This window comes from Oryzias latipes, chromosome 6 (assembly GCF_053564925.1).
Source record: "Oryzias latipes strain Hd-rR chromosome 6, Olatipes_Hd-rR_3.1".
NCBI lineage: Eukaryota > Metazoa > Chordata > Actinopteri > Beloniformes > Adrianichthyidae > Oryzias > Oryzias latipes.
In genome coordinates, this window is record NC_136242.1 from 5,641,750 (window position 1) to 5,656,236 (window position 14,487).

Sequence of the window (14,487 nt, forward strand, 5' to 3'; positions counted from 1 at the left end):
GTTGGTTAACCTTTGTGGAGCAATTGGTGTGCTCTGTTCTTGCATTAAAGTCAAGAATACTTTCACCTTGGCGCCTCTGCCCAATCATTCCCTGGTGGGACCCACGACAGTTGGTGTCAGAAGTGGGATAAGCAGATGGCTGGCCGCAAAAAGGTGAGACACAGAGGTCTGCGTTCCCAGAAGGAGGAGACGGAACCAACATCGGATGCAGTCCCTCTGTTGTCCAATTCATCCTCTGAGGAGGAGGTGGTAGATCCTGGTGCCTCTGGTGGTTCTCCAGGCCTGACCAAAGGCCCAGAAGGTGACTTGGCGGCTATGATGGAAGACTTCCTCCGTGGACAGCAGCAGCGGGAGGACAGATTCATCGCTGCCCTCCAAGGTTTGGAAGCCTCTTTTTCCAGGGCAGAGCACCATTCTGGTCGGCGGCGTAACATCAGTCCCAAAGCCGCTGGACCAAGCTCAGCCGCAGTGAGTAGCCCAAGGTTGGATCTGCCAACACCAGCTGCAACGTCCCGTCGACGGCATCCAGTGGCACAGGAGGACTCCAGCTGGTCAGATCAACCACAGAGCAGAGTCAGTTTACAGCCACCTGATTGGAGACCTTACATGGAGCCAAAGGTCCCTCCATATCAGACAGGTGAGGACATTGAAAATTACCTGCTACGTTTTGAACGGATTGCCAGGACGTGGAGATGGCCAGAGACTGAGTGGGCATGTCGCCTGGTGCCACTGCTGTCCGGAAAGGCGTTGGAGGCCTACACAGCAATGGACGAGCAGCAAGCCCACATCTACAAGGACCTGAAAGACGCACTCCTGGTAAAATTTGACATCTCGCCAGAGACTTACCGTCAGCAGTTCCGGTCTACTGTGGTGCCATCTGGGGAGAATCCGACTGAGACATACCACCGCCTGAAGGGCCTCTACCGTCGCTGGATCCGCCCAGAGCAACACAGCAAGGAGCAGATCGGGGAGATCGTCATCCTGGAGCAGCTGCTGCGTGTGCTTCCAGCTGACGTGAGGACGTGGGTGAAGGAGCACGACCCGGAGGATGGCCTCACCGCTGCCCGGCTTGCGCTGCAGTATCTCAACGCTCGACGAGGAGCGTCTGCACGGCCGTCGGGTGGGGATCAGCGTCTTCCCATTCAAACCGCTCCACTGAGACCTGCACGGAGAGACTTCCATCAGGCAACGCAAGGTACCAACCCAGCACCTAACCAGCGAGCGGCGGGTAAGGACCTTGTGTGTTTCTATTGCCAGCAGATTGGTCACAAAGCCTCCGTATGTCCAATCCGCAAGACTAAATTCACAGGTGCTTGCTACGCACCCAGGCCAGAGACTGTCACAGGAGCAGGGCCTGTGCACATGGACAAAGACACTTTCCAGCCACTTAAACAGGTGACTGTGAACGGACAGCAGGTTACTGCTATGTTGGACACGGGCAGTTTTGTTTCTCTGGTCAAACAGAGTTTAATCCCTTTTGGTGGACTTGATTATAGCAGGCAAACAAGTGTTGTGTGTGTTCATGGCGACCAACATTTGTACCCAAAAGCGGATGTAACAGTGACCATAAATGAACAATCCTATCTTTTGACTGTCGGGGTGGTAGAGAACCTACCTGTTGATTTAATTTTGGGGTGTGATTTACCTATGTTGGGGGACTTATTAAATGAGGCTGCTGAAACAGCTAAAGCTCATGATGAGCTAGCTGTTACTGTCTCAGCACCTGTGCTAACTAGAGCTCAGGCTAAAGCGGGAATGCAAGGTCTTCCACGTTTGGATGACGATTTCTTTGATGGAGGCAAAGAAATGCCCAGAAAATCCCGTCGTCAAAGACGGTTTGAGAAAAAACTTAAGTTGCTGGATCCTGAGATCACAACAACAGCAGAAACATTTGACATACCAGCTGACATTTCGGCTTTGCAGAAAGAAGACCAAACTTTAAAACCATTGTTTGCCAAGGTGACAACAGAGAGTGACAAATGTTTGGGGAATGTGCGGTTTATTGTTGCTGATGATGTTCTGTATGCAGCTGAAGGTGAACACCTACGGTTAGTTCTTCCAACCACCTGCAGGCCACTCGTCATGCAATTAGCGCACACACTCCCATGGGCGGGTCACCTGGGTCGTCACAAAACCTATCTGCGGGTTAGTTCACGGTTTTTCTGGCCATCAATGTACACTGACATTCAGACGTACTGTGCAACATGTCCTACCTGCCAGAAAACTGCAATAACACACAAGTCTGACAGAGCATTACTACACCCACTTCCTATAATTTCCACTCCATTCAGTAGAATAGCCATGGACATTGTTGGACCTTTACCTAAGAGCAGTAGCGGTCACGAATACATCCTGGTGGTCTGTGATTATGCTACACGGTTCCCAGAAGCTTTCCCCCTGCGCACCATTACAGCTCCTGCAGTCATGAGAGCGTTAATTCAGTTTTTCTCCAGAGTAGGAATACCGGATGAAATTCTGACAGACCAAGGAACCAACTTCACCTCTCGGTTGATGAAACTGTTCCAACAGCAGCTTGGCATCACTGCCATCAAGGCGACACCGTACCACCCACAGACCAATGGCTTGGTGGAACGTTTCAACCAGACCCTGAAGAGGATGCTGCAGAAGTTCGTGAGTGACACAGGGAAGGACTGGGATCGTTGGCTACCATTCCTGTTGTTTGCTTATAGGGAAGTCCCACAAGCTTCAACAGGCTTCTCACCATTCGAACTCCTCTATGGCTGGGATGTCCAAGGCCCACTGGATCTCCTCAAGAAGAGCTGGGAGGCCAAATCCACAAAGACCTCAGAAAGGGGTGTGATCCAGTTTGTCCTGGAGATGAGAGAACGGTTGGCAAAGTACAGGGAAGAGGCAGAAGTCAACCAACGAGAGGCCCAAAGGAGTCGGAAGACGTGGTACGACCAGCAGGCCCGTCACCGTGAACTCCTACCAGGTCAGAAGGTTCTGCTACTTCTTCCCTCTTGTACCAGCAAACTACTGGCAAAGTGGCAAGGGCCATACACCATTCTCCGCAGGATGGGACCTGTCACCTATGAGGTGCACCATCCTGACAAAAAGAAAGAAAAGCAGACATACCACGTGAATCTACTTAAAGAGTGGAAGGAAGGTGCTAACCATCCAACAGAGAAGTCTTTGCTAGTCAGGGCTGTGAAGACTGAGGAAGACTTGGACTCTGATCTGGGAGCACTGACTCACTCAACCCCTCCGTCTCTGTCACATTTACCTCCGGAACAGACTACACAGATAATGGACTTATTTCGTGAAACGCCATCTCTTTTTTCTGCACAGCCAGGAAGAACTACACTCATTAGCCATTCCATACGGCTCAAAGATGGACGACCAATCCGGCAACGGCCTTATCGGGTACCACAGAAGTTGGTGGGAAGGCTGAACGATGAGGTGAGGAAGATGCTGGAGCTAGGTGTCATCGAGCCGTCCAACTCAGAGTGGAGCAGTCCGGTGGTGATCGTTCCCAAAAAAGACGACTCACTGCGGATATGCATCGACTTCAGGAAACTGAACGCCGTTTCGGAGTTCGACGCATATCCAATGCCGAGGATTGACGACCTGCTGGAGAAGATCGGGGCTGCTAATTTCATCACCACTCTTGACCTATGCAAGGGTTACTGGCAAGTACCTCTCAGCAACACCTGTCGACCATACACGGCGTTCAAAACACCTGCTGGACTGTTTCAGTTTACAGTTATGCCTTTTGGTCTGCATGGAGCACCAGCCACGTTCCAACGGCTGATGGACAGGGTGCTGCAGGGATGTAACCACTGTAGTGCAGCCTATTTGGATGACGTGGTGATCTACAGTCACACCTGGGAGCAACACCTAGATCACCTGCGTCTGGTCCTGAGGAAACTACAAAATGCAGGCCTGACCTTAAACGTGAGCAAGTGTGAGTGGGCCCGGAAGGAAACTCGTTACCTGGGGTACCTGCTGGGAGGTGGTGAGGTGCGTCCGCAGGTGGATAAAGTTGAAGTTATCCGCAATTGCCCTCGACCACGCACCAAGAAAGAGGTACGCTCCTTCCTGGGGTTAGCTGGATGGTACCGGCGGTTTGTCCATCAGTTCGCCACCATTGCAGCTCCTCTCACTGCCCTTACAGAGAAGAGGCAGAAAAACCCCGTGACCTGGACAGATGAGTGTGAACAGGCTTTCCAAGCATTGAAAAATAAATTGTGTTCCTGTCCTGTTCTCAAGAGTCCTAACTTTGATCAAAGGTTCCTCGTCCAAGTGGATGCCTCAGCAGTCGGACTTGGTGCTGTCCTGGCTCAGGGAGACCCAGGTGAAGAGCGACCAGTCCTGTACCTCAGTCGGAAACTGCAGCCGAGAGAGACAAGGTACTCCACTGTGGAGAAGGAAGGACTTGCCATTAAGTGGGCGTTGGATAGCTTGAGGTACTACTTACTTGGCAGAGAATTCGACCTTGAGACAGACCACAGGGCCCTGACATGGATAAATACCATGAAGGACCACCACAACCGGCTTACGCGCTGGTATCTGGCGCTTCAGCCGTACAAATTTAACGTACGTCACCGTCCCGGAAAACAAAACATAGTGGCAGATTTCCTGTCCAGATTGCCGCACATCGCCAATCTCCCAGAGGAGGGGGATGATGTGACGGTGTAGAACCGTCAGCTGCCGCTGCAGGCGCACACGCATGCACACACGCTCGCACACACACACACGTGCGCATAGACGCGCACGCTCGGACCCGGTAACACGTCATTTACATCAGCTTACCCTTTTCATTCCGTCCCTATCCCTCTGCAGGTAGCCCTGGGTGCACACTAGGTTGCCGACTCACCATCCCCATGCATACATTAACACGAAGCACACACGACGCCAACATTAACGTTGGTTTGTTTACCCGGAAGTAACCCGGTAACCCGGAAGTGGTCATGGACACCCTGGGTCATGTGACGCATCGGTCACTGTTTGTATTTATTTTTATTGATGATTATTGTTATTTTTCTGTACACGACACAGAATGTTTAGTTGAATGAAACTGTTTATTTCTGTATGTTTATTTATGTTGTTGAACAATGCAAACACTTCTCCCTGTTTTCTCTTTGGACTGATGGAGAGCAACGCCCAGGAGGAGGGGCTTACCACTTAAAAGAGAACCAGATACAGCTGTCAGTGTGGGAGTCTGAGTGGAGAAGTTGGAGAGTCTGAGAGGAGAATTTGGAGTGTTGGATTGGAGAAGTCTATGTTGGTTAACCTTTGTGGAGCAATTGGTGTGCTCTGTTCTTGCATTAAAGTCAAGAATACTTTCACCTTGGCGCCTCTGCCCAATCATTCCCTGGTGGGACCCACGACACAGTTCTTCTGTTGATTTTCCAGCAAAGATGAAAAAAGTGGGTTTGTAACAGATGTGTTGTCAGTCTAGAACAGGGGTCACTAACCTGAACCACTCAAAGAGCCGTTTGGATCAGTTTCCCACTGAGATGAAAGCACAGGGAGCCACAACAGTAGGGGTGTTTTTACTGATATATCGCAATAGTTTATTTATTACTTGTATTGATTCAAAATACTGGCAGGATATGTATTTATTTATTTATTTTAATCCTTTATGAGCGTTATGTTTCCTTTGATCTTTTGTCCATTTTCCACAACCTTGAATAGACTTTTCTGTCTGTCAAACACCAGAGTTCAGATGAATGAGAAGATGGAAACAATTCACTTTGATGCAGACTAGTTTCTATTTATTTATTTAAATCCAGTAAACCCAATAAACTATATTATTTTAAGGATGACTGCTATTTTTCATTAGGAAGCCGCTGTTAGTTTGTCTGGAATCATAAGCGGTGAGTCTAAGCCCCGCCCCCGCCTCTCTGCCTGTTCGTTGTTTTCCACCGCGGGCAACCCCCCCTCCCTCCAGCGTGTTCTACACAGACAGAGCAGCATACGGTCATCATAGCAGCAAGGTGACAGGATAGTGGGGGCGCCCTGACGCACATTTATTGAATTTAACGCGGAAATGGGGGGTTTTAGTCTAGGAAGGCTTTTTTTGGGGCGTTCATGTGTCCCTTACCAGATCGCCACTGACCCCTGGTCTAGTGGAAAGGACTGTGAGTGTGTTCCAGTTGTGTTGAGGTGTTTCCGGGTCTTTCTTCACTATCTTCTTGTCATCTGTCTACTGGAACTGGAGGCGGTGAAACGCCAACATTTTCAGGATTTGCTGATAAATGATCCATAACAGTTTCGATGTTTCCTTTACTGCTGAAGTTAACCAGGAAGTTTTTGAGTGTGACATTTTTTGAAGTGATGAATATTATTTCTTTCTTTTGAAATTTTTGTGTTTATTTTCTGTCATGTTTTGTTGATTCTGATCTGATTAAATACACATATTGTAATCTTTCTACATCCAGCTTAACCTAAACATATAGCAAATATGTGTAGCAGTAGGAATCGTGGTTCCGTGTGTGAATCGTCGATGGTGATTTGTGAATCAAAGTGGAACGACAATCCAGAGTCCTAATGATTTAGCCCCACCAGAACCAGCGCCTGAATGCTAAACTCCAACCAGCGCCTGAGCTTCATTCTGAAATGCCATGACTGAAACACAGATGATCGTTGTCATTAACACCAGAACTAACAGTGTTGTGTTTCTGATAGAGGTGCAACCATTTATTTCAACTCATATCATGACTTGTGGTCACTGATCTGGTTCATAGTCGGTATTGGTTCAATCTGATCCTCTAACCTAGACGTGGATCCAGATCATCTTCATCCAGAACTTTCGTAAGTGAGACTCAGACAGAAATTCCTGCTACTGAACAGTGACGTTTTCCAGATTCCTTTCATTTCTTCCAGATCATCAACTATAAATGAAATCTGTGTCCAAACAAACAAGTAAACTAGAATGAATGTCAAATCCATTCACATGTTAGTTTCCTAAAGTTCACCACTGTTGTTTTTCCACATCCAAAGAATCCAAAGGGAACATTCTTAGAACATTCTAGACACTGGATGGTCACATGACTTTATTCAAAGTCTGTCCACACATTGGACTGGAATGATGGTTGATCAGTTCTTGATGATGTCATCGTGAGTGTTGTCTGCTGTGATGCACTTAGTTCTTTTAACGTTATATTAAATAAATCTACCATGTCTCATGATTGATTATAGATAGATTTGATTTGAATAACTTACTACAGAATGATGATGAGAAAAATTGTAAGAATGGCAGACAACACCAATCGCACAAAGGAAAAGATGATCTGGCTTCTGTTGAGACCTGCTGTTTGCAAAGGAGGTCATCAGGAGGAACGGTTTATCCACCTATAAAGAACATGAACAGGATCATCAGTAATGGTCATATTTAGGCAGGGGGCGCTTTGGGAACTAGAATTTCTGTAATTTTATTCTGTCATTTAAGCTATGATGTGCGACGGAGTATTAGGGCCACCAAAAAAAAAAAATTTTAAAAAAAAAGTTAAATTATGAGATTTTAAGTCGTAAATTTAGGAGATTAAAAACTCGTAAATTTACAACTTTTTATCTCATAAATTTACGAGAAAAAAGTCGTAGATTAAGGAAAAAACACCGTAGTTGTCCGTTTATCGGAACGTAGCTTGAAGATGAAGTATGTGGAGCCTTTTGTGAAGCTTCATTTCCGTATTATTATAGGTTTAAAACAAAGAGATTCTGAACCTTTTGGCTACTCAAAATCAGATTATTTTCCGTGTAGCAGTCTTTCCAGGGTTCAGTGTCAGTAAAGCGGAGTTTCATATGTAAAATAAGGAGCTCAGAGACACGTTTGGGTGCAGATGATCGCTGCAGCCTTTATTCTCCTTTTCATTCACATAACCTGAAGTTCATCTGTCTGATTACGTCATGAACCTGTCATCCGAACACCAATGCGGAAGTAAACAGTGTTACAAACGCCTCCTCCTGCAGATGAAATGTCCTGTTTCAGCATAAAACAATAAAGAGGAATGAAAGTTGTCTTCTATATTAGCTTTAGAACATTGAAAATGCCAAAAAAAGTGCTCCTCCTTTTGTGTGACGGAAGCGTCACACAAACGTAGAGATCTGGTCTTTGTTGGAGGAAGAAAGGATTCAAGCGGACAGCTGCAGGGACACCCGATGGCTTCATCGGGCTGCAGTGATCCTGCAAACCAACCATCAATAAATAAAACTTTAATGAATCGTAAATCAAACAAATGACCTTCCAGACATTTGGAACGTTATCAATAAACATTCAGCTCACCTGTTCAACAAAGTTTAGTCGGTCTGCTCTGCTGCTGCACAGCGTTCACCTGCTGCTCTGCATGCTCACTTCCACTGTAATCTCCTAAAATTACGAGTTTTTTTCTCATAAATGTACAAGTTTTTTTCTCCTAAATTTACGAGATAAAAACTCGTAAATTTACGACTTTTTATCTCCTAAATTTACGACTTTTTATCTCCTAAATTTACGAGATAAAAACTCGTAAATTTCCTTTTTTTTTTTTTTGGTGGCTTTTTTTTTTTTTTTTTTTTGGTGGCCCTAATACTCCGTCGTAATGATGTGTGTTGTGCACACTTATATTAAATGCTACTCCATATACTACAAAAACAACAGAAAAAGCCTCAGTCTGTACATTTCACACCCGCCCCGTTCTTAACTCCTTGCACTGGTTTAGCAGATGAATACAGACAGAGGGAATATTTTCTAGCTGTTCTCATGGTCAGTTAGTCTTGCATCCTGTCTGATGTGCAGTAAGTCAGTCTGTCCGTCCTCACATCCTGCAGCAGGAGCTCCACCTGTCTCACTCAGGAAACGCTTCAGAGACAAACTGGACGTCAACTTATCCGTGTGTCCCTCTGTCCAGCAGGTCTCCGCCCATCTGAGTCGTGTGACGACACCTGGGCCTGGGATGGGCCTGAAGCCCCAGTCGTACTCCGTGGCGCTGAAGGGATGAGGCGGAGCCACCATTGGTACGGTGGGGGTTTGTGCGTCTGCAGCCCCGGGCCGCCCGCCATCCCGTCGTCTCTGAGAGCAGGGCGACTTCGTGGCGCGTGACCGATGTTTGCGATCGCTTCAGCCACGCGGGCCCCTCGCTCTGTGCTGAGGCTCCATGCTGTGACCTTTGACCTCAGCGAAAACCTGCACCTGTGAAGAACCAATCGGAGGGCGGAGCAGCGCAGCAGAGTTGCTCCAATCACAGCTGTCTGTCTGTAAATACTGTACAGAGGAATCATTTTAAAGAGCCGGCAGGATGGCGCTGGACTTCCTGTTCCTGTCTCTGTTGCTCCACCTCTGTTTTTCTACTGTTGTTGATCAGATATTAAACTTGCGGCTGGTGTCGCGCCATCTCAGCCTGGTGTCTTCATTTGTTCTTCAAATATAGGAAGCCATCTGCAGAGATGAATGCAGATGGTCCTTCTATAAACCATGGAGGGGTGTGAAGGTCCAGCAGCCTGGTACGGGGCCTTCATGCCTCCTCTGGGACGTGAGCCCTGAGCTCATCGCAGAGTAACTGCAGTCAGTTCAGCTGACGGTTTCTGGTCATGCATGGCAGCTTTTTGAGCAGGTTTGATGTCAGTGATGCAGATCTGCAGCCATAGTAAATGACTAAAAGAGGCGAAACGCAAAGAATCCACATGAACACAACGCTAAAGTCTGGCTCTTTGAAAGTTTTCATCAGTGTGGATGTGCAACCCCAAATGCCCCTCTGGTAGGAGAACAGCAGCATCATGACACTTCATTCTTAGCATTATAATCAAAAATACTAAACTGTGTTGGTCTCTAATCATTTTACCGTCTGCAATATCTACAGTGTTTAAAAAGCAGGTCTGCACATGATTCGATGCTTCTGCACCCCCACAGGACTGTCGTTCTCATTCCTTCAGACAAAGACATTGGCAGCCTTCAAAGTCAGACTGTGTGCAGAAGAAGAAAGGACGACGCTGGGGGCTGGGGGTGATGTCAGCTGGCTCTCTCCTGTCTCATCCAGACTGGAGACTTCAGATCTCACAGGCTTTGTTCCACCAGGACATTTAGAAACAAGGATCTTTAGCTCTGATCTGTAAACCTTCAGTCAATGCTGCAAACAACACGTCTGTCTATTGAACATGACATCACAATCAAATGAGAATGCAAATCCTAGTACCATGAGGGAGGGGGTCAGGAATGAATCACATATCAGAAATGTAGCTACTGAGCAAATATGACTGACCAAGAATTAGGTTTTAGTGAAGCAGTTTCACTTAAATGAGAAATAAAATCCAAAGAGCAGAAAACCTGTGTACTGTTTTGACCACAGAGAGGCGCTGTTGAGCCTACATCTGCAGACTTACTATTATGCAAAGCTAGGCGATAATCTGGCGAGCTGAACAGTGGCGCCTCCAGAATTTTTTCATGGGGGTGGCCAGTGGGGGCCACATTAAATCTTGGGGTGGCACACAAAAACCATGAGCTTTATTTTTAAAATTCATTCTACCAAACGTAGTAAAACAACCTTTAGAAAACCAACAGAAAGATAAATGCCTACTGATATTTTGTAGAACATGAACTTATAGTAGATACTACTAGTATAATAACTAATAGATACTAGTAGATACCATTAGTAGATACTACTACTGATATATATATATATATATATATATATATATATATATATATATATATATATATATATATATATATATATATATATATTTTTGTTTTTATTTAATACTTTGGTGTGTCTGCTTGGGGTGTTCGGTTCTTGACTGAGAGATATCTATAATAAACAAAAAATGAAATCTGTTGTTCTGAAATAATAATAAAAATATCCTTCTAATTATTAATTATATCTGTTGACATTTCTATTCAGACTAATAATCATGAAACGTTTTTATTATTAGGGTAACATAATTCTAACTTCACCAGTTGGTCCAGGAACAGGTGGAGCCCCTGCTTATGCTGAGTTCTGCCTTGCTTCTCTGACCAATGATGCTGACTGATACTGAGAGTCTCATCTTTGTCTTCCTCATTCTCTTCTGTCATTCATGCTGCTCTGTCTCATCTTCCTCCTCCTCACTACTCCTCTGTTGCTCCCCTACCATCTCTTTCACTCCTTCTGCTGCACTTTTATTCTTAAAATAAGAATATATGTTGAATTTCTCTTCATTCTCTGAAAATGGACAGACACAAGCATCAACTAATGACTATGGGTAACTCTGTGGAAACAAAAACACATCAAAATGCTGCGGTAACACAACAAACAACCAGTGCTTAAATAGTGCCATGAAAATGAGTGGCTTATGACAGGGACATCCTTTTTTTACTTATTAATAAGAAGTAATGGCACATCCACCGCCGCTGATGATGTGGCGTATTTGCACCAAGTATTTGCACACTGGGTTTACATGTTTTGCAGACCGCATGTTTTTTACACCTTTGCAGCTGTATTTATTTAATATTTAATATTTATTTCTTTAATTAATAAGAATCTAATTTTTGATAATTTTTCATAATAATTTTAGTGATATTTTTAATTATTTAATATAAATGTCATTTGTGATGTCCTTTATTGATGTTATATTATATAGATTATTTCTGAATGTCGTGTTGCTGCCACAGATAAATGAAATTTCCCCATTGTGGGATTAATAAAGTCATCTATCTATCTATCTATCTATCTATCTATCTATCTATCTATCTATCTATCTATCTATCTATCTATCTATCTATCTATCTATCTATCTATCTATCTATCTATCTATCTATCTATCTATCTATCTATCTATCTATCTATCTATCTATCTATCTATCTATACAGATGTAAAGTACAGTAAACAGATTGTTAAAGACCCACGGAAAATATTTAACAGGAAAAGAAACGTAGCATTTTGGGATGTGTGATTGTGTGTGCGTGCGTGCGTTCACGCGCGCACGCGTGTGTGTGCGTGCTGAAACCGGTGCTCGCGCAATGCAGGAAGAGAGGGGGGAGAACGCGTGAGGGTGTGGAGCGCGTACACGCGCGGTCAGTCGCCGTTTTTGACTTAAAGAAAAAGTAATAAAGAAAGTTCATCTTTAGTGACTGAGACTGGTTCTTTTGTCTGACCGAGGATCTGAGGGTTCGAACGCGAAAGTGAACCACGCGTCTTATTCATTCTGCATCCAGCGGCTCCTTTTGTCTGCGCACTCAAAGGCAGCAGGGAGGGGAGGGGGTGAGGGCCGGTTTAGGTGATCAGAGCGACTTGCCGCTTGCTGGCTGTGCATTTGGGATGAAACGCACAACTGATGCTACCACAGCTTATAGTGGCTACTGGGGTGGCCACTGGGGTGGCCAGGTGTCGGAGAGGGGTGGCCAGGCCACCCCTGGCCACCCCCTGGTGGCGCCACTGGAGCTGAACACTTCATAAAAGTATCAAAAATACATTTTACGCCCATTATTATTTAACTCAGGCTCTGCAGCAAGATAGATTATGCAATCCTGAGTGAAGTCGGGTTAATTGTTCCTTTAGTTAACTCAGCGTCTGCCAATAATGTGAATTGTATTGATTTTTTTTTTTACATTCTAGACATTTTTATTCTGTGTCCTCCCTTTGTAGTTGATAGTTCATGTTTTTTGAAACAGAATGAGGTAGAAAAACCACTGAACTTTATAAAAACTAGAGATCATTTGTTCAATGAATGCATATATATGTTTCTGGAGGATTTTTACTGTTGGTGTTGGAAAAACATGAAATTCTTTTTGGAGTCATCTCAGGTGAGACTTGATTTAGTTCTTAATGTTTTATTTCATTGTTTATTCACAAGAACAGGATTTTGGAAACCAAACTCCTCTTCAACCCTTGTGCTATCCTAGGCACTTTACCATTGGGAGTTGGGTCATCTAGACCCACTAGACAGTGCTCTGAACCTTTTTTCGTCAATGATTTGTGATCTTCACTGGTGTCCATGGATTACATGAAATCTTTCCACCTTTATCCACCTTTGTCATGGTAGGGAGAACACGTCAATGTAAGGGGGGGGGGGGGGTATCTAAAATAGCACAAGGGTTAATATGTTGGACATTTGCTTTTATTTGATCTCACCTGAATTCATGAAAAGTGAAAATACAAAAACAATTTCCACTTTAGTTCATGACAGACTAATAGGTTAACCTACAACTCCTACAGTGTTTAAATATTTGTGTTTTTTCCACTTTTTTTAATTGTTTTTAATATTTAAGTGAAACATCAGTGGTTGTTAGTAAAGTTCAGTAGAATTCCATTATTTCATGTTTTTCTCTGACTGCAAAAATGGTGGATGTAATGTCATTAAAAAAGTTTTATTAACTTTCATTAAAACTTTCACTCAATCAGGACGTAATTATTAATGGATGATTAATCAATAATTCATATTTTGTGGGGTTTTTTTTAATCTTTTTTTGTTGGTCTGGTGGTCTTTAGATGACTTTTGGTCTGGAAAACCACGTCACTATCTGGCAACTCTGGCAACATCTTAAATGATGTTACAAAGTAATTTTTAAAAGAGGACAAAGAACGCAGAGGGATCCGAGGGGCTGTGAAAAGAGGAAAAGGCAAAGATAAAGCAAAATATTTGTTACCAAACTTCCAAAAGAGCCGGAAGACATAAAATAGGAAAAACTAGAACAGAATAAAAAAAACAGGTTAAAAAAAAGTAACGAATGAGAAAAGTGGAAGAAAAGGAAAGAAAAGCTAAAAGGAAGGGAAAAATAGTAACTTTGAAAATATTTTTTTTATTGATGCCGCTTTGTACTTTTTGTTTGTTTTTTGTTCCTCTATTTAAGTATTTTAGTAAAACTTGACAAACTAAAGAAATCATTATTTGTTTCTACTAGAAAGTGAGATAATAACCAATTTAATAAATGTTATATATATATATATATATATATATATATATATATATATATATATATATATATATATATATTGTATAAAATGTAACAATATATATATATATTTTTTTACTTGCATTAATTTTAATGCAAGTAAAAAATGTCTTGATTTGTTTTTGCTTTCAAAAAATAAAAAAGCTAAAATAAAACAGAGTTTAGTATTTATTCATGTCTGTGTAGAGACCAACGTGTTTAAAACGTCTGCAGCAAAAAACAAACAAACAAAAAAAACGTCCGAGCTCCGACTCCATCCAGCCGGAAGAAGTTAAACTTTTTAAGATTTGTATCTGAACTATTGTTTTATTTTGATAAATAATTGTTGAAATATTGAGAGAAAATAGTATTTATGATGACTTATATTTTTAAACTTTGGACAAACGCTCACAAGTTCTAAAACATGAGACACTGGTGAAAATTTACATAAAAGTTAAAAATGCCTGTTCTGATAAATGCATTGAGTCTCCTGTGGTGGGCCATCATTCTTTTGCCTATTATTGCTGTTCATCTGATCCCAAACACGTGTGCAGCATTAAATAATATGTGCTTTGAATCTTTTATTGTTTTGTTTTAACAAACAGACCTTAAAGAAAATCACACTTTTCACTAATATTTT

At 43.3% G+C, this 14,487-nt stretch overlaps 1 protein-coding gene across 19 annotated transcripts in view; it reads left to right on the forward strand.

Annotated features, from left to right (window-relative positions):
- The window catches only part of LOC101169179 (zinc finger protein 609), a 46,321-nt gene that overhangs the window by 29,804 nt on the left and 2,030 nt on the right, over nucleotides 1–14,487 (forward strand). For 6 of the 19 annotated variants that reach the window (XM_023955515.2, XM_078948307.1, XM_023955513.2 and 3 more), the window contains one exon: nucleotides 8,853–9,339. The exons of 1 other annotated variant lie outside the window; for it this stretch is intronic. Coding sequence is in view for 10 of the 18 variants with exons in the window: in XM_023955513.2 (XP_023811281.1) it covers nucleotides 8,853–8,871 (19 nt within the window). In the remaining 8 variants the exon portion in view is untranslated. Of the gene's footprint in view, nucleotides 1–8,852; nucleotides 9,340–14,487 lie in introns of those variants that run through there. 12 more of the 19 variants (XM_023955514.2, XM_023955512.2, XM_078948306.1 and 9 more) reach the window with 2 other exon arrangements.